Source organism: Python bivittatus, unplaced genomic scaffold (genome assembly GCF_059951505.1).
Source record: "Python bivittatus isolate LINGU-HERP-01145 unplaced genomic scaffold, Pbiv_v1 ctg000080_np1212, whole genome shotgun sequence".
Taxonomy (NCBI): domain Eukaryota; kingdom Metazoa; phylum Chordata; class Lepidosauria; order Squamata; family Pythonidae; genus Python; species Python bivittatus.
Window position 1 is genome coordinate 6,600,601 of NW_028277035.1, and position 26,333 is coordinate 6,626,933.

Genomic DNA, 26,333 nt, shown 5'->3' on the forward strand with positions numbered 1-26,333 from the left:
TTTTAAGTTTCTTTCACTTTATTTCATCATCTGTGCCCCACATTTGATTTATCTGATCAATTATCCCACTTCATAAAAAGAGTTAAGGTTCCCGTCCTACCATGTTGCTCAGTAGCAGCCATATAGTAAACTGTACCAATTATTTCAAAAACAAAAAGCGACGCTCGATATTTGTCTGGAAATGTTGGTTGAGAAAGGACCTGAAACCACGCTTCCGAGGAGTCACTCGTAAAACTTGAGAGCAGGCAAATCCCAGTGGTTAACTTCAGTGCTGTTCAGTTCAGCAGGGGTCTCTTCAACAAGAACGCACGCTTCTAATGACGAGAGCAATTGTGGCTTACGTTCGGCACGGATGGCGTTCTCTTGGGGAAATCTGCACGAACAAGCCATTGTACGGCTGAGGCATATCCAGAGAAAAGTATCTAGACAAAATACCACCCATGAAAGACATCCAGCTTCTCTTTGGAATTGAGTCTTAGTCTGTAGTATAGGTTTAGTAAATTCAGCTGCACAAAGAAGATGCCACAGCAGACTACCTGCACAGTAGTTCCTCCAATTAATGTTACAAGCTGCATTTCCCCCCTATATAAGAAAGGGGGGAAAAACCCTCTACACAATTGCTTTTTTGAGCTGCTGTGCTTGATGAAAGGCAGGCTTCCCTGGAACCAAGCTTTCCCCATCAGTTAAGAGTAAAGTAGGGACCCATGATTGCAGGTAGTCCTCGACTTATGACCATTCATTTAACAACTGTTCACCATTATGCATTTTAGATGTATAGTAGCAGGCGTGCTTGCCTGACAGTCAGAAACCTTAGTCCCTTATTCCTTCTTGTATTGTTTCATGTGCTTTAGGATGGAAGAAGCAATTTCAATGTTATTCTTGTTTTGGCCAAAATAATCAACAAATTTCCCATCAGGCCCAACAAGGTACATTATGATAGTGTGATCCACCTGCAAGAAAAGAAACACAAAAGAGATGGAGGTAAGGTGGAAATTCTGAGAATGGGCAATTCTGCTGAGCACTAAATTATCTCTGTGACTGAACTACTCTCCACCTCTAGACTTCTACATAGAGGAAGGCTTTCATAGGTAGCCAAGAAACACATCAAAAGAAGATATTTCTTCAGCAGCAAATGTAAGAATACATTTAAAAAAATGCCCCACACATCTGATGATAAAACACCAAAACAGCCAAGCCCTATATAAAAAAGGGGGAAAAAAACCTCTACAGAATTGCTTTTTTGAGCTGCTGTGCTTGATGAAAGGCAGGCTTCCCTGGAACCAAGCTTTCCCCATCAGTTAAAAGTAAAGTAGGGACCCTTGAGTGCAGGTAGTCCTCGACTTATGACCATTTGTTTAACAACTGTTCAAAATTATGATGATGCTGAAAAAAGTGACTTATGACTGGTCCTTGCACTTATGACCATAGCAGAGTCCCTGCAGTCACATGATCAAAATCCAGGTAATGGCAACCGGCATGTATTTTCAACAGTTGCAGCGTCCCAGGGTCACGTGATCACCATTTGCGACCTTCCCAGGGGGCGTCCAACAAGCAAAGTCCATGGGGGAAGCCAGATTCACTTAATGACCATGGTGAGTTGCTAATGACCGCAGCAAAAAAGGTCGTAAAATTGGGCGCAACTCACTTAACGACCGCATCGCTTAGCGATGGAAGTTCTGGTCCCAATTGTGGTTGTAAGTCAAAGGCTACCTGTATGAGAAAAACCAGTTCAACATCTTTTGTAAGGCACAAGAACAGTACTGAATTTCTTGGGGTGGGGCGAACAGCAGCAGCAAGAAGCAACTTCAGATACTGTTTTTAAACAATATTAATTAAAAATACCACTTTTTCATGACTAGACTGCTAATTTGGGAGGAACCGAAGCCAGTACTACAACCAACAACTGTCACCTTGGGGCATCTATACTTTAAAGTACATGTAGGGACATTTACACTAATAAAAGCTCCTATTTGAAACAACAAAGACTGAAATCATTTATATTTCGAATTTAGATACCGCCCATCTCACAAAAAGTGACTCTTTTGTATGGAAATTATGCCATATAGTGCTTGCCCTTTGTGGCCAATGTCGTTTAGTATCTGGCACCCTCTGCTGGCTATCCTCTGGTACTGCTGCTTGCCCATCTGGATCTTTCCTTGGGAGAAGGCAGCCCCTATTTGACCTTGTCCAAGCTCAAAAGCTCAGCACCGCTGGGCCTGCGGAGCAGTTGGAGGGGAAGCCACCAGGGAACTTCAGGGTTACGTCAGACTGGAAAGTTGAAACACCCCAAAGGTGGCACCACCTCTGTACTACTGCCAAGAAAGCTGCATCAATGTGTCACCAAAGTTACTTGCAGTTGAGCCAGACTCTAAAAAGACTTCACTTTTTAAAACAATTATCCTCCTCTAGAGCACATTAGAAAACATGTTCAAAAAATGAATGCCAAGAAAATGCAAAGGCTTGTCCAGACAGTTACCAGGAGTCAAGACTCACCTGAAGGCACGCACACACACACAATCCTGCAAGCCTCAACTGAATTTTTCCAATCTCAACATGGCCTTATTAAAACTAATATGAATACTGAAACCACTCTCAGTATCAGAGTATAATGTTTTCAGTTCTACTGCTGACAAGCTCTTTTTCAGTTCGGCTTTTCTTGTTCATGCTTAAAATAAGAATGTCCCAACAACTGTTCCTCTACACAAACAAAAGAGGATCGCAAAACTGCAGCCTCCCATCAGTCAGAAAAGTCAAACGACCAAACGCGATCTTCTCACAAAGGAAAGCCTCTTGTTTGGAAGAAATTGCAGAGTCAGCTCCCACGTCCTCTATGAGAAGTGCCTTTTATCTTTCTAACATAGGCCAAACATTCTCACAATGCTTTCGAATTTATATACTTCTAGGACTGTCCTACTCTCTGATCATTCACATTTTGTTGATTCAATGACCCTCTTTCATAAAACCTCTCCCAGCTTTATCAATCGGTGGGAAAACTCGAGATATACCATACAGAAAGCGTACTCACGATGTAATCGTTATCCTCATCTCTGGGACCTGGGCTGTAATAGACGCGATAGGCTCGAGCCACTTGATCAACCTGTTCTTTCGTACCAGTCAATCCGATCAACTTTGGTGAAAACTCTGGAAACAAAAATAAAGCCAACAAGATCCGATGCATTAAAAATGAGAGCCCAATTTATCAAAAGTGAACTTGGTCAGAATTGTAAGTTAAAATGGAGTCAGTAGAGTTTCCAATAAAAAGAAAGGCCAAGATTACCTTTAACATATTTGGCAATGGCCTCTTCATTGTCCCTCTCTGGATCAATGGTGATGAAGAGTGGAGTGACATTAGGCAAAGATGCGATTCCATCTGTCATCACAAAAGATGATACTTAATCTTCAAGTAATCAGTCTCAAGACAGTTTACGTTCAAGCCTGCAGATCTCCTAGATTAAGCCTGGAGATAACCTTGAAAACAAACCTATACCCCTTACCCATCTTTGTGTTCAAGCTTGTATATAGCCCAGCTTCCCCAGGGTGGATGGACCTAAGCTTTCCATGTTTCCTGGTACATTTTGGGCAGGTTTTAAGGGATAAAATGAATGCCTGAAACCGTGCAGTTCTCGGACTAAAAAAAGGCTTGGCCACCCTTGCTCTAGTTACTTTTCCAGCGATTTTTCCAAGATGTTGGATTACATTCCTATTATATTTGACTACTAACCAAGACAGATGTCACCTTCATCTGCCATTTGAAATATGGCAGTTAGATATGAAAATATCTCCTCCCTGTTGGCACCAACAAAGTGAACTCCCCCTGGACCGTCTTTGAGAACCTCAGCTATCTGTCCATGCTGGTACAGTACTATCAATGCTTAAAAACATATTGTCTTTCTACCAGCTTTTAATTCGCTTTAACATTTCCCCACCCATTGCTAAAGAACCCAGTCCTAATCATAAAATCAAGCTGGGATTATCACTCTTTAACCAAAACCTAACCTCATACTAGTTTTAGAATTGACTTGAAGGAAGCTTAACTCTAACCTTAACCTTACACTAACCCCACAATACCTTTTTCCCTCACTGTTCCTCAGCAGTCAGTATTAACCTCAGGCTATCACTGTGCAAAAAATTAACTCAGGTTCTAAGTCTCACCCTTCTTTTTAGTATAGATTTCAAGAAAAGTTAATCATAATGCTAATCTCTCATAACTTCCATTGACCTCACTCACTCTTAAACCATACTATGAATTTGAGACTACCAGTATCCATTTATATTCACCCTAAATATAATCTTTTTAGCATGAATTTGGAGATTTGAGTGCCAGTATTGTGTAGTGGTTAAGGCATCAGCCTAGAAACCAGGAGGCCATGAGTTCTAGTTCCACCTAGGCACAAAGCCAGTTGGGTGACCCTGGGCCAGTCTCTCTCTCATTTTCAGCCCTAGGAAGGAGGCAACAACAAACCACTTCTGAAAAACCTTGCCAAGAAAACTGCAGGGACTTGTCCAGGCAGTCTCCAAGAACTGGACATGATTGAACGGATTAAAAAAAAAAAAAAAAAGAGGTTTAACCCTAAACTCACCCTAATGCAGATAAAAATACTTTCGATACACACTGCCCTAGCGTTATTACCCATTATGTGAATTTAAGGTTGATTTTCAAGATTAACTTCAACAAGCTTAACTCTAACACTAACCTTAGTAACATCAAGTTAAAATTACCACTATTCAGAAAAATTCACCTTGATTCTAACCCTCATCTTTGTTTTAGCATAGGTTTCATGTAAGTTTAACCTAATCCCTATACACACTCTATCGGCCATAAAAATATTTTCCCCGCACACTACCCCGACAATCAATCATTTCCTCAATGTTGGCACCACCACTATTCATAGATATTTACCCTGAATCTAACTGTAATAGTAATTTAAGTAGAATGAGATTTAGAAATAGGGCTAATTTTTATTGATAGAGACACTCTAACATTGTATTACAGGTAAGAGTGGGGCAAATGTTAAGGAAAATATATTTCTGGGACACAGGGTGAGGTTAGGGTTAGGACTAAGCTTCCTTTAGTCTGTGCTACAAGCTATCATTAGACTTAGATTCATGGTGAAATTTGAGGCAGTAGTCTTGAACCAACATTGAGCTCAACTTGAGTGCTATGGAAGGGTGGGTGGAAAATAGTTTTACGGATGATAAGCTGAATTTAGGTTAGGGTTTAGCTTCCTTAAATTTTATGCTTGAAATTAAGACAAAGATAAAAATCTGTATGAAAACAGTAATTTTTATGCATAGCACTATTCTTAATTACATATTACAGTGTGAAATGTGTGTGAATCCTGGGGAACCTGGAAGACAACTTATTTTCATTTATCATATGATCATATGATGAGGGTAGGGTTAGGGTTAAGTTTGCTTGGAGTCTTTCTAAAACAAAGCTGATTCCAGGGAATCTTTATCATAGCATTAATCTTAAATTCATAGTATGGATAAGAGCAAGTGCTGAGAGAAAACAGAAAGTGAGAGAAAATATTCTTGTAAGCAGCAGAATGGGTTTAGAATTAATAACAGAATCTAGGATTAATACAGAAAAACAAGGGTCACATTAATATTCAGGGAAAAAAAATTAGGGACAGTTATAGTCTTAGGTTTATACTGACACTAGGATTAAACATTATGGTAATGTGAAGAAAAAATATATGTATGGGCAACTGTCAGCCTCAGTAGATGGACCAGACCAGGAAATCAACTCCACAGGGAGGCTAAAACTATTTTCATCAAGATTGGCTATTATAACAGAATTTTATAAATCTGATCGTGTTGTACTTCCTCCTTCTTCTTATAGTTCAGTGAATTAGGGAGGGGTCTGTCTGAGCTGCTTCAGAATATTATTGGGTTGTTCTGGACTTAAAAAACCTCCCACCCTTTTTGCCTTGGCAACAGCTGCTGTATATGCCCATCAAGGACCTCTTCCTTACTCTCTACAGCAATAGAGCAAGGCTAGGGTTAGGCTTAACTTTTCTTGAAGTTTGTGCTGAATACAGAGTGATTTTTTAAGGACAGTGGTTGCCTTAAGATTATATTGCAGTCAGAATCCAATGGTGGGCAACATGCAGAAAAACGGGTATATCGGTGATAGGATTAGATTAGGATTACAGTTAAGATTCCTTGACATTTGTTATAAAAAGTAGGGTGAAGGATAGATTCAGAGTTAATTTGTATGCATAGTGGTTATCCTAAATTCATACTGTCATCAGAAATCAGTGTTGTGGGAAAATGTAGGGGAATATACACAGACACACATGGATATGTGCAACAGGGATACTTAGGGTTAGCATTAGCTTTAATCTTAAACTCACTTTATCAGCCATAAAAATAGTTTCTCTTACCAGTCCAAGGAAGTGTAAGACTAATCCCAAACTCAACCTATCACCAGTAAAAATATTCTCCCTGTATGTTTACTAAAATAAATTTACTAGAAATTTACTAGAATAAATCCTAACCTCAATATCAACTTAAATCTACCACTATCCATAAAAATGGGACAACAGAACAAGGTTCAGTTTAGGCTTATGCTTTCCTGAAGTTCATGCTAAAAGCCAGCATTACAGTTAGATGCTTCTACTAAAAACTAGGGTAGGGCTAAGATTGAGGGTTCATTTCTACAACAGTGACGGCCTTAACTTAAATTGAGGACAGGATTAATTGTTGGGGCATGGGAAATATTTTTTAGGGCTGATCAGCTGAGGATAGGGTTACACGTCCCAGAAGTCTCAACTAAAATCTTGGATGAGGGATAGAATGAGGATGAATTTTTATAGATATCGGTAGTCTCAAAACCATTATACTCTTTGGATTGAATGCTGGCCAACTGGTTAGATAATAAAATCTGAAGTTAGAGTTAAGCTTTCCTGAAGTGTACAATAAAAGGAAGGATACAAGGTAAAATATGGGCGAATTTTTATGGATACTGGTAGACTTAAATTTTAATTGCAGTTAGGATCACGTTTTGTGGCAAAATGTATGGAAAATGTTTCATGAGTGATAAGGTGAGGTTAACACTGACGTTCCTGGAACTCTAATCTAAAAATTTAAGATGAGGATGAATTTTTATAGACTGTATTAGTCTTGGTTTGATACTAAAGTTAGGGTCGAAGGCTGGGGCAATGGTTATGGAAAATATTTTTAATGAATGTTTGTGCCATGTTAACATTAAGTTTAATCTTCTTTGAAATCAATCCTAAAAATGAAGGTGAGGATTAAAATCAGGGTGAATTTTTATCGTCAGTTATAATCTATGATTTATGTTACTGCTGGGATCATCTCCTGGTATAAAGGATAATGTCAATATTACCATGAAGTTAGTGTAAGTACAGTATTAGGATTCCTTGACATCTATGCTAAACTCAGTATGATGGTATGAGTTCTTAATGTTAGTTCTAGTATGTTATTTATCAGGTTTATCATCAAACTGGGAATTACTAATGTGTTACTCTTAATGGGAAATCTTCATAGGATAAATCTTACTATCACGTTAGGACTAATTTGTTTAAATTCCAAATGGTCTATAGTAAAAATAAGGGTGGTTATTATGTTGAGCTTATATACATTGTAGTAGTCTTAGACTGATGATAGGGTTGAGTGGTGAAGCAAAGTTTTGGCTAAATTCTTTTTGGCATTAGGATGAGGTTAGGGTTAAAGCAAAACTTCCTTGAATTCTATTAAAAATAGCAAGAGAATTAGAATCAGGGAGAAATTTTAGGATGATAGTCTTAGGATCATATTCAGTTAGATTAAATGATTGAACATGAGTTAGGGAAAGTATTTTTATTTATTTCATTTATAGGCTGCCTGACTCCTAAATGACTGAGAGGCTTATGGGCTATAGGGTGAAGTTAGGGTTAGGGTTAAGTGTCTTTGAAATCTACATGGAAAACTAGTGTGATGGTTAGAATGTGAGTGAATTTTTATGGTTCGTGATAGTTTTAGGTTTTTCTTTTGTTTAGTACTGAGCTTTTGGCAATTATTAGGGTTAAGCTTCTATAAAATCTAAGCAAAAACTAGCATAAGGGTCAGGATGTAGCTCAAATGTTTAGTGACCAAGGTTGGAAAAAGATGCTCAAGTGTCAATTTAATTCAATCCATCTAAGAAGGCGCTCTTGTAAGATGGACAAGTGAAACAGTACACCACTGAGATCCTTTTTAATAGTAAATGTCTTCGTTTTCTTGCTGTTTCTTATGCAGATGTTTCCCTCTCTGAACATGGGCACCAAGCCTTCACTCTTCTATGCTATACATTTCCCTTTTATTCATGTTTGTTGAATATAACCAAGTTTTAAATGGATGTAAAACCTTTCTACACAGATTCTTTTCTTTTACCTCCCTCCCATCTCCCACTCTCCATAAGCTCTCTGATGAGAGGCACTGGTTTATAACAGGCCCAAATCATAAGGTAATCCTGAGTCACAATCATTCTCTCACTCAAGAGAAGAACAGCAGGACTGTCCCACATGGAGAGTCATTCCAGTCGCTCTGGAGTTGGGCAGTGCCGACATCAAGCCAAATCAATAAATTCAGGTTTCAGCAGGATTTACTTACCAACTTCATCCACTGCTAGCATCATTTTCTCCAGCTCTTCTGGGCAAATGTCAGGGCAATGTGTAAAACCAAAATAGATTAAAACCCACTGGCCCAGATAATCATGATCTGATTTGGGTTGTCCGTGGTGATCAACAAGTGAGAAAGGGCCTCCTAACAAAGGCTTTCCAATGGATCGGGTACTCTCTTTCTCCAGTGCTGAAATTGGATCACAAAATCAGATTATCTGCCTGGAGCTTTGATGGAAGAAAATCTTGAGAAGATTCCAACAGAAATTCCTACATATACATTCGTAATTCTTTGCTTTTTCTTTTCCTATGTGTGGGACAGTTTAAGATGTGTCTGTCCTTAGAACTTGTTTTGGGGGTTTGGTTTTTGTTTTTGCTTTATCTGAAGAATACTATCTATCCTGGGGGTGAAAATACAGAGTTACAATGGCAAAGGCCAAACATAATAGCAAGAAATAGTGTTATATCACAGTGAAACATCCACAATTTGGGAAAAGCTAACATGGAAGCTTTCAGAGTCTTTCAAAATCGGTGCATAAAATGATTTAAAGATCACTTGTATCCTCTCTTGTTGCATTTACACTCAGGGGTTTAATTAAGATAGGTCCTGATTGCACTTCAATAAATGCTAGTATATTTACTGTTTCAGCTGCTTGAATGATTTTCAAAACAACCATTTACAGCATCCCAATTTTATGCTGTAGAAGAGATTTTACTGATAGCAAGACTTGGAAGACGGAGAACTTTAATAATATTGATCTACACATGCACAAATCAATTGAAGACAAGGACAATAAGCAGAAGTTAAGTGAAAACCATCACACATTTGGGCATATCTCATGGTGGGAAGAAACAATAATCAAAAACGTATAATTATTTGTACTACTGCTTAAATGTGTTTGGACTACAACTCCCAGAATTCCTAGCCATGCCCAGCACATCTGAAAACCAGTTTAGAAACGATCAAACTACACAACAGCCACTATTAGCCACATGTGGAAATCTTTACACAATACAACGTCATCACATCTCCACAAGGTGGTAATAAAACAGCAACAGAATGAGTGCAAAGGATGCCAACCTGCTTCTTTCTCTTTCTTCACGTATTTCATTACTCCTAGCAACCCTCCTCCAATCACAGCCGAGACTGCTAAACTCTTCCAAGTTACTGGCTACTGGGAAAGAAGGGAAAACGAAAGGGTTATGCAAATAAATGCTTTCGGGCCAGCCCAAGCCCCCTTTTCACACGATCGCTAATCGTAAGTCTTCTCGTCGTCCCGCCTTACTTTTCCACGCGCTTTTAATTGTCTCCCCTGCTCCCGGCTGAACCGGTTTATTCAAAGATTTTCAGCCGGTATGGGGACCACCGAAGGCAAGATCGGGAAAGGAGGTGGAGGTGGAGGGGCCCCTTTAAGGAAATTAAAGAGTAACATCCCACGGACGGGACTCCGCACCTTTGAGCAAGTTCAGCAGGAGAGAGGATTTGGCCAAGCGTCTCTTTTCAGCTCCGCAGAAAGACAGACCCGCGATCCCGACCGAAGCGCCCTCTTTTGCCAAGAAGGCTGCGCGCAAAGGTGGCCAAGCGAAGGCCTCCACCCAGCGATCCAGTGCTTGCGGCGGCTGCAGCAGCAGCCGCCGCCCATCCGCTTCTCCCACCCTGACTTCTAGAGCCGGAAAGCCTCACCCCAGGTTTCTTGAAGCCCTTCTGCCACCCCCTGACTCGGGGAGTGACCAGGGACCGCACAGGACAGCAGCCCGGGGAGCCACGCGGCGGAAGCGCTGGTCGCGCGCAACGGGCGAACGAAACGAGGCGACACCGCACCGCTCCCGCCATCCTCCCTTCCCAGGCTCACGAAACGGCGCGGCCGGCTTGCAGTTCCGGGACAGACCGGCGTCCTGCCACTGCATTGGCTTCAAGACTGTCACATGGCGCAAACTCCCGGGACTGCAAGAGGCGCCTGCGCTCTATTTTGGCTCTCTATGGTTGGCATGGGAAAGAGCAGTGGGCACTTCGGAATTCAGTCGCCCCCAGAGTACTTTCCCCTCCATTCCTCGCCTCTCTACCGAAATCGCAATACACGGAATGCTTTGCAGACAGGAAAGGAATTAAGGCGGCTTTGGAAAGGAGGGGTGTCATCGTGAAGACTTACATTTCCGCCCCTGTTTGTGGGATGGTCCTCTTCTCTCTCTCCCCCCCTCTCTCTCCAGTTTCTCTTGAATAGTAATAAGAACGACTGATAAGAAAGGTGGAGAAATCCCAACTTTTCATTCCCTGTTTTAAAACAATTAAGTGGATTACGAGGTAACTTTTCAAACATTTTGATACTGGGAAAAGTCCGTATTGTGAACTTAAAACAAGCGTGGAATAAAAACACATCCGTTGCCAATCGCCATGTTTTGTTTTCGGGTGGACGCAAGGCGAGCCGACCGTAGCCTTGCTGGATTCCCCCCCCTCCCCTCCCCTCCCCTCCCCTCCCCCGCCGCCAACAATTTACCAATCGCCCTCTTCCGACCGGGGAGAGAGGCGATAACAGGATAGGAAAGAAGCAGGAACGATCCTCTTGCGAGATTCAAGAGTAGCTCCCGCAGTGCCACCCGCAGAGTTTCTAATACATAGCTCTATGGCGAAAGGAAGGAAATGAAATCACTTCCGCCGGTATCTTTAATATACTTTTTTTTAACCGAAAACAGTACGAAACTTCAAGCGAGATGAGCGGGACCGGTTGCTTGTACCCAAAGTAACCCTACCTATTATGTTCACCGGGGCGGGCCTTCGCCGCTAAATGCAAGGCTAACAGAAACGTATGTGCGAGTGGCTAATTGGAAATCTTCAGATTTTCATTCATGAAAACTGTAAGTAATTTGTACCACCATTGACCCACAGGGTTTTTCCTACCCGCCCCCTCTGTTGCAGAGGAGGACTCTAAAGAACAGCTTGGAGAACGGGACAAAAGTACAAAAGTTACCAGCACGGAAAGGCTTCCCCAAATCTAGGTTGGGGATGTAATCCAGGGCTCTTGTCCTACAACAAATGCCCTAATCCCCAATCATCACAGCTATGCTTGTCTGAAGAGGAGGAGAATAGTAGATCTGTGTATCAGGAGATGTTGTTGTTGTTATGTTGGAAGGGATAATATGACAGTATGCAAGGACATTAACTACCATAGGCTTTGATAATTAAGGCTGCAAGCCTATGCATGTTTACATAGAAGTAAAATCATATTCAGTTGCTAGTGATTGTGAGAAAAATAACTATAAAACTGCAGTTTTAATCTGTGTTGTTTCAAACATATTCTACCACCTTCATGAAATACAATTTGCTGAAAAGATCAGTACTATCAAAAACTGTATCTGAATAAAAATTCCTACACACTTGCTTTGCTTCATCTGATTTACTTTCCAAACAATTCATCTCTTCTTTTTCTCCTTGTATTAGTTCTGAGCGAGACCTTTTCGCAATATGGATGCAGGAACCACAAGAGCAACATCTGAGGCACTCTTCTCCTTTGGAATCATAGCAGATATTCAGTATGCTGATATAGAGGATGGCTATGATTTCCTTGGAATCCATAGGAGATACTATAAGCACAGCCTATGCTGCCTCCAGAATGCAATTGAAGATTGGAATGGAACTGGGGTTCAGTTTGTAATACAGCTCGGGGACATCATTGATGGCTTCAATGCCCAACATAAGACATCAGAGAAAGCACTACAAGAAGTTATGAAGGAATTTAAGAAGCTCAGTGCACCAGTTCATCACATATGGGGCAATCATGAGTTGTATAATTTCAGCCGGAACTACCTGATGCAATCTGAACTGAATACCAAATACTTAGAAGACCAAACTTTGCTTAATAATTCTACCAGAGACCAGAGTTCTACAGGAAACCCAACTACAGAATTCTATTATGCTTACCAATTTTCTCCAATGCCTAAATTTCGATTCATTCTTCTTGATGCATATGACTTAAGTATTCTGGGGAGGGAAACATCAACAAAAAAATATAAAGAATCTCTACAGCTGCTACAAGAAAAAAATCAGAATGAAAATCTGAATAGTCCAATAGGTAGTGTATTGTGCTGAACGTAATTGTTGCATGTTTTTAGAATCATGATCTGGGAAAGATCTGGTTTTGTATAGATAAAAGAACTTGTCATTGATGAATATGAAGATGTCTTCATATATTCTGCTTTAGGGGACTACTTGTGTTGAGTTTGTCATACCAAAAATAAAAAGGTTATATGATAATCTTAACACCAACACATTTATTGTAGGGTCATAAGTGGACTTTTCTCAGCTTGTGTTTATAGGAACACAAGTATATGGCAAGGATACCACCCCATGGAATGTTCATTTCAGAATGCCAACTTTTTCACACAAAAAGTTCTACTGAATTAAGCTAGGCAGTAGAGCTACCTATCAAGGCATTTATGTAATCTCTAAATTAGGAAAGGTGAAATGAAAGAGCTGTTATCTACTGTCTACAAACACTGATGTGTTCTGTATAACTGCTGCAATATTAATATTAGAATCTCTGCAATTATTAAATGATAAGAATAATTTATTAAATTTTTATGCTACCCAACTGAAATATCAATATTGAAACACTGACAAAATTCCTACCTCCAGGAAACTCAGTGAAACAAACCTTTTTTAATCCCATTTTCTTCATTTATAAGACCTGGTTCAATCCTTTAAAGTCAGGCACACCTTGCCTTCAACAAACATTTATGGAATTGGCTATTATTCATAAAAAGTACATTTCAAACTAAAAATAGAGCTTCCCTTTGATTTACTTTTTTACAGGGCTTGTTGAATGCAATTTTGTACAGTTCAATGGTGGATTCAGTCAAGACCAGCTGGACTGGGTTGACAAAGTTCTTACATATGCTGATGAGAATCAAGAGAGAGTTGTGATTGCAGGTATGGCTGTATTTTTAACAATTAGTACTATTGGGGAACAAATAAAGCATCAATATTTGTAGTTTTTACAGTTCTGACTAAGGGTGTGTTCTCTGCTGGTTTGGGGTGTTCTGCTGCCTGAACTGAATTATGTATGTTTTAGATGTTTCAAGGAAGGAAAGGAGTGGGAAGATCAGGGGATAGACAGGCCAGTGAGATACACTTTGTTGGGATATCAGCAGCAGTTATAGCTGAAGGGGCAGAGAATGCTGAAAAAATCGGGGGTAGGCTAGCTGTGGTATGTACCACACTGGGAGCTGCATAGCAGGGAGAGGAGCTAATGGGTATTAGCCTTGCTTTATCTGCACTACCTGAATTTTTGGCTGCTGAAACAGTGTGGCACAGACCTCAAAATGTAACTGAGTTTTGTTCTGAGTTGAAACAAAACATTTTTCACTTCCATCTGTTCTGACAAATTCTTTTTCTTGAACCTGATATATAATGTACCTAAATGAAGACACGTAATACCAAACCGTGACCTAAGAGAGAATGAACAAATATCCTGTTATTTATTCTTTTGCACATTACATTGTATTTAGGCTTTCCTAAAAAGAAAAGAGTTAGAAAAAGGGCCTAGTTACTTCTATTTTTCCAGTTCTACTTCTTCCAAACATTTGAATGATTAGAAGTTTAAATCAATATTTACTATGTAAATTGTAAAGGTATGACTGTTCCTGTATTTACTTAAATATCAGATTTTCAAAGAACAATTCTGAATATTCCCAGGGCAAGTGTTTCACTCTTGTGATTTCAATACAGCTACACTGAAGTATGCTAGTATACTTCCCATCTTATAAATTGGAATGCAATTTAAGAATCGATGGCTTTTAATTAAGGTTACCCAAGAAGCTAAGGACTGAGCTGAGGATATCCAGTTTCGGTCAAATTCTGTGGAATGTTATACCGTTGTAGATGTCATAGTACTGTGTGGTATTTCATTTGTTTTGGGCACATTTCTTCTTGCGTTGCAGGACACATACCTATCAACCCAGACTGTACAAGCAGTATCTGCCTTGCTTGGAATTATAAAGCTGCCCTTTCTGTCATTTCCTCACATCACTCGGTGGTGTGTTTTCTTGCAGGCCATCTCCATTATGGTGGTTACTGCCTAGATTCTCATGGAGTCCATCACCTTACCCTTGAAGGAATTATAGAAACTCCTCCAGAAAGTAATGCTTTTGGAACTATATATGTCTATAATGACAGACTGGTCCTAAAGGGAAAAGGAAGAGTTCCAGATAGGGAGATGCATTTCAAAGATCATCGATACCCTTCTCCATTTTAAATATAATTGTATTGGCCTGGGTTAGAAATTGATATTTTTCAACTGTTTTTAATTAAAACTCAGTTTTAATATTTAATATTGAACACTGAATTAAGAAAGTTACAAAAGGTGTCATATGAATTTTTAAACAACAAAAAAAATAGTCCTGGTAAATTGAATTTATTTCATACTATATTGTAATAACTATTTGCCAAAAGTTCATTCTTATGTGTTTCCTATTTGGATAATTACACTTTCAACTTTGTCTGACATGAAAATTGAATGGAAGCTCTGTTTGCTGATATGAAGCCTGGGAAAATAATACATTGGATTGACATCTGTAATCTTGGAATAAAATAACATTCTGTTTAAAACACTCCCTACCATTGTGCTTCTCCCTTTTGGTCCCTTTGAAATACCACCACTTTCACTGAAGAATAAATTCCTGGCTGAGAGTTCTAGTGGTAATTCTTCATAGTTTTTCCTCTAGATAGAATTCAAACAATACTGAAGTATGAATATCAGAAATAAATAACCTCCTGCCAAAGGATGAATGGAGAATGAGACAGTGTCTAACTCCTTACACACCCTGTTCAATTAAAAATGAGTGGTAATGTCTTCTACATCCAATTAGATGGAAGGATTTATTAACTAAAACACAACAAGTAGTAACAATGGAAGTTCTTGCTATCATATTTCAGTATTTGGATCACCATATCTGAGCTGCAAAAACCCAGAGAATACTGGATGGCAGCAAACAGAGTTTTTCTATGTCTGTTGCAATCTAGTGGTTGTCCAGATATGTGTAGCCCAGATATGGTTGCCCTCTTCAAAATACTTAAGCTTTAAGTTAAATCAGCTTCTGTGAACAATAATTTACAGAGAAATGAGCTTAGTACTACATCAAGCATTCACTTCTCCAAATTTTAATTTATGACTTATTAAATGGAGTATGTCATTCTTTTATAGATTAAGAATTGTATGTTAATCATCTGAATAGTGCAGATCTATGTAGAGAAGTTATGGATGGTTTATGGATGGAGTTTCAAAGACATCGGATACATCCCTATCAAATTACTAATATATTTATTTACATTCCATAAATATATACAACATACTGTTCTTCTAATGGTGTGGTCTGGCTTCAGTCCTATAACTTCAGCATGAAGCTCAAACTAACTTTAGGCACCTCCCACAAAAGCACTTTCATTTTATTCAGTCCAACCCCTTGCATGTATCAAGAGCACACAATTAATACAATGGAAATCATGAACCAGCTAGGATTAATGCAGTTGAAAACAGGTCATAATCCAGAAAATTCAACTTTCAATTACCTCTGGATTTTCAGTCTTCAGGAGCAGTGTAGATAAACTGGACTTTGTGGGAAGTAAATAACCTTATTTGTGGTTCTTGTTAATTTGGCATCAGTGAAGAATCAAGCTCTGAAGTAATGACACTGCTTTCCATCATTTTAAATAACGGTTTTACAGTGAGATGGCCACGAAGCTCGCATTTCTGTATTCACATAGATGTACAACCACATTACAAAAGGAGAAAGAGAGAGGAAAATTGCAATGACCAAGTGAAATCCACTCAGGGAATTTCTGGAAAGAAAAAGGCAGAGATTTTGCTGAACAATCCAATCCAATTCAATCCAATTAACAGGAACTCAAAAACAGGATTTATTCTTGATTTCATAAAAGTATGATTTCTGGAACTCTGATATAGGAGATACAAGTAGTCCTCACTTAACAACCACAGTTGGGACCAGAATTTAGGACACTAAGTGATGCAGTCGTTAAGCAAATCATCACATGACCGGATCCAATTTTATGACTTTTTTATGGCAGGCGTTAAGTGAATCACTGTGATTGTTAATTGAATCATATGGCCGTTTAGCGAATCACATGGTTCCCCATTGATTTTGCTTGCCTGTGATGGAATGTATCTACGAGAAGGAGAATGATGTGGGAGATCAAGGCTATCAGGAAGGAGGGTTCCAGGAGGGGAAAGGAGACAAGAGGCAGCATTGTCCGCAGGGGGAGCTTGAGAAGAGTAAGAGATTCAGGATAGCCACTCCCTAGAACCTCACAGAGTATATCCACTAGTTGCTGTAGTATAGATTTAGTTTGGCAAGATTCTATCTATAAGGTGTAAGCAAATAAAGGAACTGTACTAGACTGGACTGTTTCATTGTTGTTCTTGGGCTGGGCCTGACACTGCCGGAAGCTGGCTGGGAAGGTTGCAAATGGTGATCATGTGATCCTGGGATGCTGTAACCGTTGTAAGTGTGAACTGGTTGCTAAGCAGCCAGATTGTGATCACGTGACTGTGGGGCGTGCTGTGATGGCTGTAACTTCGGGCACCATTTGTCACTTTTTTAGCACTGTTGTAACTGAATAGTAGCTAAACAAAGTCGTTAAACAAACAGTCTTTACCTGTATACAGGTAGTCCTCACTTAGTGACCTCAATTGGGACTGGCAACTCTGTCACTAAGTGCCGCGGTCGCTACGTGGAGAATTGTGACTATCATGGACTTACAGCATCACTTCCCATTTGGTCATTAGGTGACCACGACTTAGAATTTTACTTCTGCGTACTCCGTTAACTCTGCTTATTGCAAGCAGGTTGGGAAGTATGCAAATGGTGATCACGAGACCGTGGGACACTGCAACGGTCGTAAATGTGTGCTGGTTGCAAAGCGCCTGAATGGTGGTCATGTGACTCTAGGATGCTGCGACAGTCATAAATGCAAGGTTTTGGCAGAGTTTATACACCACTGTAACTTAGAAGAAGTGCTAAACGAGGCAGTTGGTAAGCGAGGGCTATCTATGTATTTATTTCAAAATAATAAAGTTTTCAATCCTGCAGCAACATGAGAAGGCAATATCTATACCACATTTCAGTGATACTTCTTTCTCCTGCATTTTAAAGTGTATAGACAGATATATATGAGTTAGCAGAAGACACTAATATATCTGCCAAGGCAAGCACAAGTTTTCCACGTATTTTAAACACTAAACTGGAATTAGTAGGTTAAAAGACTCACTTGGCTGAATTACGACAAAGGCTCATCCAGGCTGTAACAATCATCAGACCAAATAACTCCCTGTTTTTAATCAAAGATGACTATGTAAGTTATACAAAATTGGTTCCATAAAATAAATATATGCAAAGAAACACAGTAGAAAGTCCTTGCTTATAATTACGACAGCATTAATTCTGTTAGTACTGAACAAGTACAAACTTGTTAGTACTGAAAGCACATGCTGGCGGTTTGAGAAATGAAAAAAAATGCTACCTGAGGAAAAACTTATTTGCCATATTTTCATTAGTTGGGAGTATTAACACAACCCTATCAATCCCACAATTTGATTAGGGAATGCAAGATACTTCCATTTAGGCAAAAGATATAAGCATTTTACTTGACTTGGGCACTACACCATAAGATTGGTTGTAGACTGGTTACATTTAGCATCTTCAGGATAAAATATGACACTGTATTTAAACATACAAAACTAGATTAAACAGCAACTACAGAGGAGCCTGAACAACCTACATGTGCACCATTAAAAAAAAAAAAATCAGACTACCTCCTATGCTTTGTATCAATGTTAGTAAGCTCAGATTGCAGGATAAAATTTTCTGGAATTTCTTTCTATTAAGTTTCATGGCACATCAAAATATATCTCAGGAATTTGTTCTAGGTATTTCAAAGCTTTAAATGCTTCTAATTCCTTAGATCTATGGTAGCTTGAGGATCTCACAAGTGTTAAGCAAGAGAACTACAGTGGTACCTCTACTTACGAACGCCCCTACTTACGAATTTTTCGAGATACGACCAGCTCTGGCCCCAAAAATTTACCTCTACTTACGAACTCGCCTCTACTTACGAACTGGATCCGCGGCCATTTTCCCTGCTGCCACGCGGTTGCGGCTTCCTGTGGGCGAGATCGTGGTAGCAAGGAGACGTTTGGTGAGGCTTGTGGTGCGTTTTGTGGTGTTTGGAAGGTTTTTGTGGCGTTTGGAATATTTTGGAGGTTTAAAAATAAAATGCATATGTTTCAGAACTGTTTAGCCATATTTACATTGAACCTTATGGGGGAAATTTACCTTGGGGTGCGACCAAATTCGGAGGGCAGATTAGCCGTATTTACATTGAACCTTATGGGAAAATTTGCCTCGTGGTGCGACCAAATTCGGAGGGCGGAACGGATTAACCGGATTTACATTGAACCTTATGGGAAACTTTACCTCGACTTGAGACCAACTCGAGTTGCAACCAGAGTCACGGAATGGACTAAGTTCGTAACTAGAGGTACCACTGTATAGTGATCATGAAAAAATGATAATATTGAATTAACGCAGAAAAGATCTCATTACTGACCTGCCTTCTTCCTCATGCAAGATGTTATTCTGAGCACTGGTAACCAAGGAGTATCCCAACATAGCAGAACCCACAACACAAGCAGCTGAATGTAGATCTGATATACTCTTCCACACAATGTTATCTGGAAAAGGTGGCAAGTTGTTTGTACAAATTACAATCGAATTTGCACACTGAGTTCATTTTTTTCTTGGATAATCTCTTCAAAAGCCTTCAAACAACAATTGTAGAGAACAAATTATTTAGATTTAGGATTTACTGCATATAGTAGAATCATCAAACAAGAGGAGGCATTTTTCATGCATGTATAAATATCTAAAACAGCTGAATTTAGAGAATTAAAAATGTAGGAGATACTGACATAGAAAAGAGAAAGAGCAGCTAACAGGCCACATTAGATACAGATATAACATAAGAATGTTAAATAAATAATTATGGTATGAAATCTTAGGGAAATTAATCATATGGTAGACTTCTTCATTCCAAAAAGAGAGTAAGAAGAGCAGAAGATTTTAACTGACTTTGAATATGTTGGATAAAACATCTAAACATAACAAAAATATATGCAAAAATTTGTACAGTATACAACTACTTCAATGGAATAGAGAGGCAAAATAACACATGGGTTTATACAAGATAGATATCAAGTTAAATGTGAAAGAAACATAACGCCAGGCATATCTAAGGATACTTAAAATGTTACCTTCACATGCTGCCTTTTCAACCAAAGAACTGAAGTATACTATATTCTCACCTCTGCTTTTATCCTCACAACAACCCATCAAGTAGATTAAGCTGAAAGCCAGTGGTGATTTACACCAGGCTCTCCCTCTCTATGTCCAACTATACAGTTTCAAATATCACAATTGTGAGAATTTTTTTTTTAGAAAAGGAAGAGGATTGGGTTAAAAATAATTATAACTATCAACTACCTTCCAAAGAGCATCCACCAAAAAATAGAAGAGTGCGATACCCTTAAATGACTTTATGATTTCACCGTTCAGCATATTGCCTAGTAGCACTTTACAATCATATATAAATTCATGGTTTAAGAATGTAGTTAAGAACGTTCAGTTAGCTGGATGAGGCACAAAATCTTATTTCTAAATTATCAAAAAACAAAGAAGAGATGCATAGCCAAACTATCAGTAATTGGAAGAGGGATCTATTTTGGTTAATAATACTATACCTGTGATTGATGGATTAAGGCTGACAGCCAGTGAAAGACTTGCTGGCACAGAGTATACAACCTAAGAGTGAGATATATTAAATACATTTTGTAAAAAATGTAGGAAGGAACAAGGAAAATAAAAGTGTACCATCCCAGTGACTAGAAAAATAAAAAAGTCCCAAAATCATACTTCCAGGAGAGAGAGGAAAGCTGTGAAGTTTATCATCTAAGGAAAAAAGACCTTAGAAGGGCAAAAAAGCTCCATTGCGCCCAGTAGGCTTTTTGGACCATTGATGCTTCACAAAAGGAATGGAACTGCCAAAGAAACTACCCACCATGAAAGCAAGCAGACCTACCAAGTTGAAGGAGATGATAACAGGTGAAATTATTTCTTATGAATGTTCTGTCTGCTTGGGGAAACAGTCTATGTGGGGAAGTAAACTACAGGAGAGCTGTAATTTAGATGTTCAGTTTTGCTATTGGTAATTCAAATTCACTTCATGGGATTGAGAGCTTTCCACCATTAGAAGCAGATATTTCAGCTGTGAACCCTCAAGGAAGCTCCAAATTAGATTGTTATACAAAGGGTTAGCTCCGACAACTGTGCATCAATGGCAGCTAAAGTACAGTTATGGTTCCTATGTGCAAGTACACAATAGGACCATATTTCACTCATGTAGGCACAGCAGCCTTTGATAGTAAATAAAATCTACTTACTAGTGGTACATGCTTAATTTTAAACTTCAGTAGAGTAATTGAAAAACCACCTTCTGCAATTTAAGTTCGCTTGCACACTGACATCATCTCTGGAGTTCCTCTTCCAGATGTCATCAGAACTGAAACAAGTGCTAATGGGGAAAAGAGCTTCCTCAGGTACAGGGCTCTCCCTTTAGAAGTCCTCTCTCCAAGGAAGCTCTGTTGATATGATGCTGAACCTGCTATCATTCCACCACAAAACACTGTCTTCCCATTTTTTCTAGATCTTTTAAGTGCTGTTTTTAATTGCTTTTAGGTCCAGTTTTGTATTTATTCTATATGCAGCAGGTGGCAGCATCTAACCAATCATGGCTGATCTCAGGGGAAACCTCAGTCTAGTGTGATAAGCACCTGGATGGAGGACCACCTGGGAATTCTAAAGCTGAGGGCTTGGCTGGGACTTCAAAGCAACCTTCTGGAAGAAGCACACATCCATAACTCTTCTGTGAAATGGATGCAATTATCAGGAATCAAGCATGATATGAAGGTGCCTTGTTTTATTTGTAAACTACCCTAAAAATGTTTATATAAGAGTGTAGCAAAAAAAATCTAAAAATCAAATAAATATGAAAATATAGCAACACATTAGATCATAATGTTAACAAGTCAAGGGGCAAAACCAAAGGCTAGAAGCCAGATCAGGGTTTCAGGGTATTGACTAATGTTGAGATGCCAGGCAAATTTTTCTGTAGTATCAAGATCTCTAGCATACCATAGCCACTGAGGGTATACTCACTATCCAAAGTCCTGGATCAGGATCATTGATCTGTAACAAAGAAGGCAAAAATCATTGCTACAGGCTCTGATACTAAATGGTACATAAAAACAAAATCCTTCAAGGTGAACAATAAGTCATACACATGTCCAAGACAAATTATTTCTGAAATTACATTATCTTGTAAAAACATGCTAATGATATGGGAAGTTACAAAGAAAAGCCTGTGAAATTTGACTAATTAGGAGTATTGGTAATAATAATAAAAATTGAGCACAGATGCATGCAAAACAATCAACATAATGTCACACAAACCATTGTCTGCTTTCCTTGCTCAGCCCTTGAAAGACTTACTAGGGATCTTTTCTCACTGATAAGGATCATGAACAAATGCTATTTCTTGCAAACAACATGAGTGGAAAGAAACTGCAAAGTGCTGAGAGTGGGGTCCTCTTCTGTTGTGTACCTCAAAGTAGAGTCAAATTGTCCACATCCTACTGCCACTGTGCAAACCTGACTAACTGCAAACCCACTGGTGGCTCCCATCCTAATCTGTGGTAAACATTTTAAGAAGCAACATCAAGTCACCTTCAGGTTGTGCTTGAAACTTGGGGACCACAAGGTCCCTTCCATATAGTTTCTTGGCAAGAATACACAGCAAATACTTTTCTTGTCATTTCACATGCCAAATTGTGGGTAGCTGTCTAGGGATAAAATAGCAGAATGGTAGCAGAAGAGGCTGACTTGAGACAGAAAAGGGTCTGCCCGCTCCTCCATTACATCTCCACTGGTCACTTGATTCCATCACCAAGGTAATGAGGGGGAAGCATAGCAGCTTTTACACATCTTGAGGTTGTGTGGAGTGTTGGAATAAGGAGGAAAATGCTGCTTTAGTGCCAGTCCAGGCTTGCTCATGACTGGGGAGGAAATGAAGGCAACTCTGCAAATAAGGCAGAAAAAATGGTGTTGTCAGCTGGGTAAATGGGGAGAGGCTCTTAGACAGTACTGTCTAAGTAACACTGTCACCTACCTGAGCCGCGAAGCGGAAGGAGTATAGACTAAAACATAGAAAAATACTGCAGAACAGACCATGGCAAACCACTTCCGTATTGTTGCCAAGAAAACTGCAAGGGCGTGTGAGGCCTCCACATAGTCACCAGGAGTCGGACTATACTCCAGGGAGTCCTTACTGTTTACGCTTTTCAAGTTGCTTCTCCTGCTAAGCCCTTCCCTGAATTTATTCAAGTTTATGCTCCCGCCTCCTCCTACCGCTCTAGCTAGAGCTGGTAGAGCACTGTGCGCGGGGGGAGGGGAGCGGGTTGTCTTTTCTTGTGACCGCCTTGCTCGAGCCTTTCCCCAATTCGGGAGCCTTCCAGGTTCTGCCTCCACCACTGCCTTCTGCCTTGCGCTACTCTGGGGACTAGCCTGCCCCGGCCCCCGCGTATCCTTTGTCCCTCTCAGCACAAGCACTCAGCGACCCCAGCCAGACCTGAACAGCTCCAGCCAGCCCGAAGAAGACGGCCATGATCACGTTGCTGAGCCTCCAGAGCCGGCTGGCTCCCGGGACAGCAGGCGAAGTAGAACAGCCGGCCTCCATCGCCCGCCTCCTTCTCTCCCGCCCGGAATTACGGCTTGCCTTCCCAGCCCGCCCCGCCGGGCATACGCGGCCCCAGGCGTAACCTTCTTTCAAAGCCCACCCATTCTTCCCATGCCGCCGAGCGAGCGCCCTGGACGTCCCACCGAAGGAGCCGGGGACCCGCCTCTCTCAGCGAACCCAGCCGGGACGCGAGAAGGGGGCAGATCATGCACATAGCACTGGAGCCCTAACAGCCTGGCTGCTGATACGTAGCTAATTTGGAGATGCGGCTTTGTATCTTCTGTTTGTAAATAAACAGGCCTTGATAGCTGGTGGAAGGAAGGAAGGCAGGCCTAGGAAGGCCTACTGTTTCGAAGCTGACCTGATCGCCTCTTTCGGTTCAAGTGGGCACAACTCCGACCTTCGTTGCCAAGATCGGAGAGTAGCTGCCTACGTCTTCTTTGAAATCATTCAAATAGCACCAAATAAAGCTGACAACAAAATCGTAAGGAAAGATGTATGAGGAAACATTACATGACTGGAACATCTTTTTGATTTATTGCATAAGTATTTTACTTCAGTTATTTATATCGCAATGAGTTATTTATTTTCATTACGATTTCTGCAGTCCTGGCAACTGGCACATTGGTTCTTGGAGGCAAATTACTAATATATAGTAATGTGAGTTTTGATCCAACATAAAATTAAAGTTGCTTACTATAATTTTCTACTTCTACTTTTATTTTTAAATTCTTGCTTTGGGATTTCAACCAAATCCACTAGAAACAGATGCTGTGGTCCCAAACTCAGAGAAATCCTTTCTTACTTATTTTTTAAAATGTATATTTATTATTTGTCATATTTATATAGCCACCCAAAGTTATTTGATTATGAGATGGGCAGCTATATAAATATGGCAAATCAAATGTATATACTGATTTCCCCAGCATAGCGCCTCCCAATGTGCTAGGTAGGAATTCAAGGAGTAGTGAATGGTTAAAGACAACTGATACATCATGTATTTATTATATTTAATTAACCAACCTCTCCTTATATAACATGAACTTAAATCTCTACTCCTGCACCCATCCCATGCTTAACAATGAGCCAATGAACTTGATTTTTATTATGCATTTTGTGGTAAGATGATGTTTTGCACCAAAGGCCCCAATTCAATTGCCAATTAAACATGTACTGTATGTTGTGGAGTTTGGACAAACACCAACAATAAGCTAATTGCACTTTTTGAGACACAGTATATGCCAACATCTTATTTTCTGTGCCTGTTCATCTACTGTGCTGACAACATTCAGGAAACTTATCTTGATTTTGTATTAAATAGCAGAATAATAATAATAATAATAATAATAATAATAATAATAATAATAGCAGAATAATAATAATAATAATAATAATAATAATAGGAGGAGGAGGAGGAGGAAAAAATATCATTTGCCTGCAAGCAAGAACTGGTGGGACCACAAAACAGACAAAGTAATAGAAAATGAAGAAGCTAAAGTGCTCTGGGACTTTAGAATTCAAACAGACAAGCACCTGCCACACAACACCTCAGACTTAACAACTGTTGCTAAGAAAGACAAAAAAAAGTCTGGATAACAGACATTGCAATCCCTGGAGACAGCAAAACAGAAGAGAAAGAACTGGAGAAAATCACAAAATACAAAGACCTGCAAGTAGAAATAGAATGACTGTGGCAACAGAAAGCAAAGATAGTACCAATAGTAATAGGCGTCTTGGGTGCAATTCCAAAACATCTGGAGTATCACTTGAAGACCATTAGTATTGACAAAATCACCATCAGTCAATTGCAAAAGGCAGCTTTACTTGGAACAGCTTACATCCTGCAACAATACCTTTAACACCATCAAACAACATCTGCCTATCCTAGGTCCTTGGGAAGGACTCAGTAGGTGGAAAAAAATGCCAAATGCAGTCTAAACAACTGGCTGACTGTGTGACCAACAATAAGTAGTAGTAGTAGTAGTAGTAGTAGTAGTAGTAGTTTGGTGTGCAGTGGTAAAGAAAAGTAAAATTCCATGTCAGAGATTACAAAGAAGTTTTAAAAATGGCTAGCAAGAGTCAGTGTTGAGATTGTCTTATGGGATTTCAGTATCCACACTTAAGATAAACTTTCTTTGGGGAAACTTGAACTCTTATGGCCCATTGATAAAAACAGACCTCTTTCAAATTAGAATTAGCCTAATACCCATGATGACAGCCAGTTTGGGGTCGTGGTTAAGGCACGAAGGCTAGAAACCTGGAAACTGAGTTCTAGTCCCGCCTTAGGCATGAAGCCAGCTGGGTGACTTTGGGCTAATCACTCTCTCTTAGCCCTAGGAAGCAGACAATGCCAAACCATTTCTGAAATCTTGCCAAAAAAAAAATAGAGGGACTTTTCCAGGCAACCCTCAGGAGTCAACACTAACTTAAAGGCACATACACACAGTACCTATGACAGAACATACACTTGTCTCAAATTAGACCACTTAAGAAAGAAGAACATGGAAGAACATGTTATGGCTTTATTATCAGATCACCTTGTCATTATAGGTTTTATATATTGGCTGCTTTTTGTTAACATTTTGTGTGGTGTTTTTATATGTTATATGCACAGAATTACTAGAATGAGATGGGTGGCCATATAAATCAAATGAATTGATCAACCTGCCTGGTAAAGTTTGAATTAATAGATGAGTGGACATCTATTAGGATGAGAGTATGTTTAGCTGAAATTTAATCTAGATAAACAAAGTTACTGTTGTTTGGCATGACTGTCAGTATAGATGGAGGGTCACAACCTATTTTGTATGGAGTTGTACTCTCACTAAATGATCAGGTATGTGTGTTTTTCTGGAATCACACTATTAACGGAG

General features: G+C 39.6%; 3 protein-coding genes across 11 annotated transcripts in view; 1 reads left to right on the top strand and 2 right to left on the bottom strand.

Annotated features, from left to right (window-relative positions):
* SCO1 (synthesis of cytochrome C oxidase 1) lies at positions 1–11,041 on the bottom strand. Of its 2 annotated transcripts, none has more exons than XM_015891533.3 (6): positions 10,757–11,041; positions 9,688–9,778; positions 8,599–8,796; positions 3,278–3,370; positions 3,026–3,141; positions 1–950 (listed from the first exon to the last, which is right to left on the bottom strand). In XM_015891533.3, the coding sequence occupies exons 1-6, from the start codon at positions 10,922–10,924 to the stop codon at positions 819–821; spliced, it is 798 nt and encodes a 265-aa protein (XP_015747019.1). In that variant the 5' UTR covers positions 10,925–11,041; the 3' UTR covers positions 1–818. The 2 variants fall into 2 exon arrangements, with proteins under 2 accessions (XP_015747019.1, XP_007422918.2); XM_007422856.4 differs by lacking the exon at positions 10,757–11,041 and adding an exon at positions 10,291–10,712.
* On the top strand, positions 10,782–14,956 carry ADPRM (ADP-ribose/CDP-alcohol diphosphatase, manganese dependent). 2 transcript variants are annotated; one of them, XM_007422855.4, is made up of 5 exons: positions 10,782–10,908; positions 11,298–11,459; positions 12,043–12,673; positions 13,414–13,530; positions 14,541–14,956. In XM_007422855.4, the coding sequence occupies exons 3-5, from the start codon at positions 12,067–12,069 to the stop codon at positions 14,852–14,854; spliced, it is 1,038 nt and encodes a 345-aa protein (XP_007422917.2). In that variant the 5' UTR covers positions 10,782–10,908; positions 11,298–11,459; positions 12,043–12,066; the 3' UTR covers positions 14,855–14,956. The 2 variants fall into 2 exon arrangements, with proteins under 2 accessions (XP_007422917.2, XP_025018906.1); XM_025163138.2 differs by having other exon boundaries at positions 14,652–14,956.
* TMEM220 (transmembrane protein 220) overlaps positions 14,814–26,333 on the bottom strand; it is a 15,884-nt gene continuing 4,364 nt past the window's right edge. Inside the window, exons 1-7 of one of the 7 annotated variants that reach the window (XM_025163144.2) lie at positions 23,353–23,683; positions 22,452–22,803; positions 21,885–21,914; positions 20,411–20,471; positions 19,222–19,345; positions 17,884–17,943; positions 14,814–16,437 (exon numbers count right to left, since the gene is read on the bottom strand). In XM_025163144.2, the coding sequence (XP_025018912.1) occupies positions 16,305–16,437; positions 17,884–17,943; positions 19,222–19,345; positions 20,411–20,471; positions 21,885–21,914; positions 22,452–22,496 (453 nt within the window). In that variant the 5' untranslated portion in view covers positions 22,497–22,803; positions 23,353–23,683 and the 3' untranslated portion in view covers positions 14,814–16,304. Of the gene's footprint in view, positions 16,438–17,883; positions 17,944–19,221; positions 19,346–20,410; positions 20,472–21,884; positions 21,915–22,451; positions 22,804–22,893; positions 23,319–23,352; positions 23,687–26,333 lie in introns of those variants that run through there. The other 6 variants (XM_088133451.1, XM_025163146.2, XM_007422854.4 and 3 more) reach the window with 6 other exon arrangements.

What these genes read in the sequence shown, in the direction of transcription:
- SCO1 (XM_015891533.3), bottom strand. Translation starts at nt 10,924, where the DNA reads ATGTTTGAAAAGTTACCTCGTAATCCACTTAATTGTTTTAAAACAGGG. An exon ending in GCTAGCAGTGGATGAAGTTG is followed by an intron (nt 3,371 to 8,598) that starts GTAAGTAAATCC and finishes TTGTGATGACAG; the next exon opens with ATGGAATCGCATCTTTGCCT. An exon ending in ATGAGGATAACGATTACATC is followed by an intron (nt 951 to 3,025) that starts GTGAGTACGCTT and finishes CTTTTCTTGCAG; the next exon opens with GTGGATCACACTATCATAAT.
- ADPRM (XM_007422855.4), top strand. Translation starts at nt 12,067, where the DNA reads ATGGATGCAGGAACCACAAGAGCAACATCTGAGGCACTCTTCTCCTTT. An exon ending in AAATCTGAATAGTCCAATAG is followed by an intron (nt 12,674 to 13,413) that starts GTAGTGTATTGT and finishes ACTTTTTTACAG; the next exon opens with GGCTTGTTGAATGCAATTTT. An exon ending in AGAGAGAGTTGTGATTGCAG is followed by an intron (nt 13,531 to 14,540) that starts GTATGGCTGTAT and finishes CTTGCGTTGCAG; the next exon opens with GACACATACCTATCAACCCA.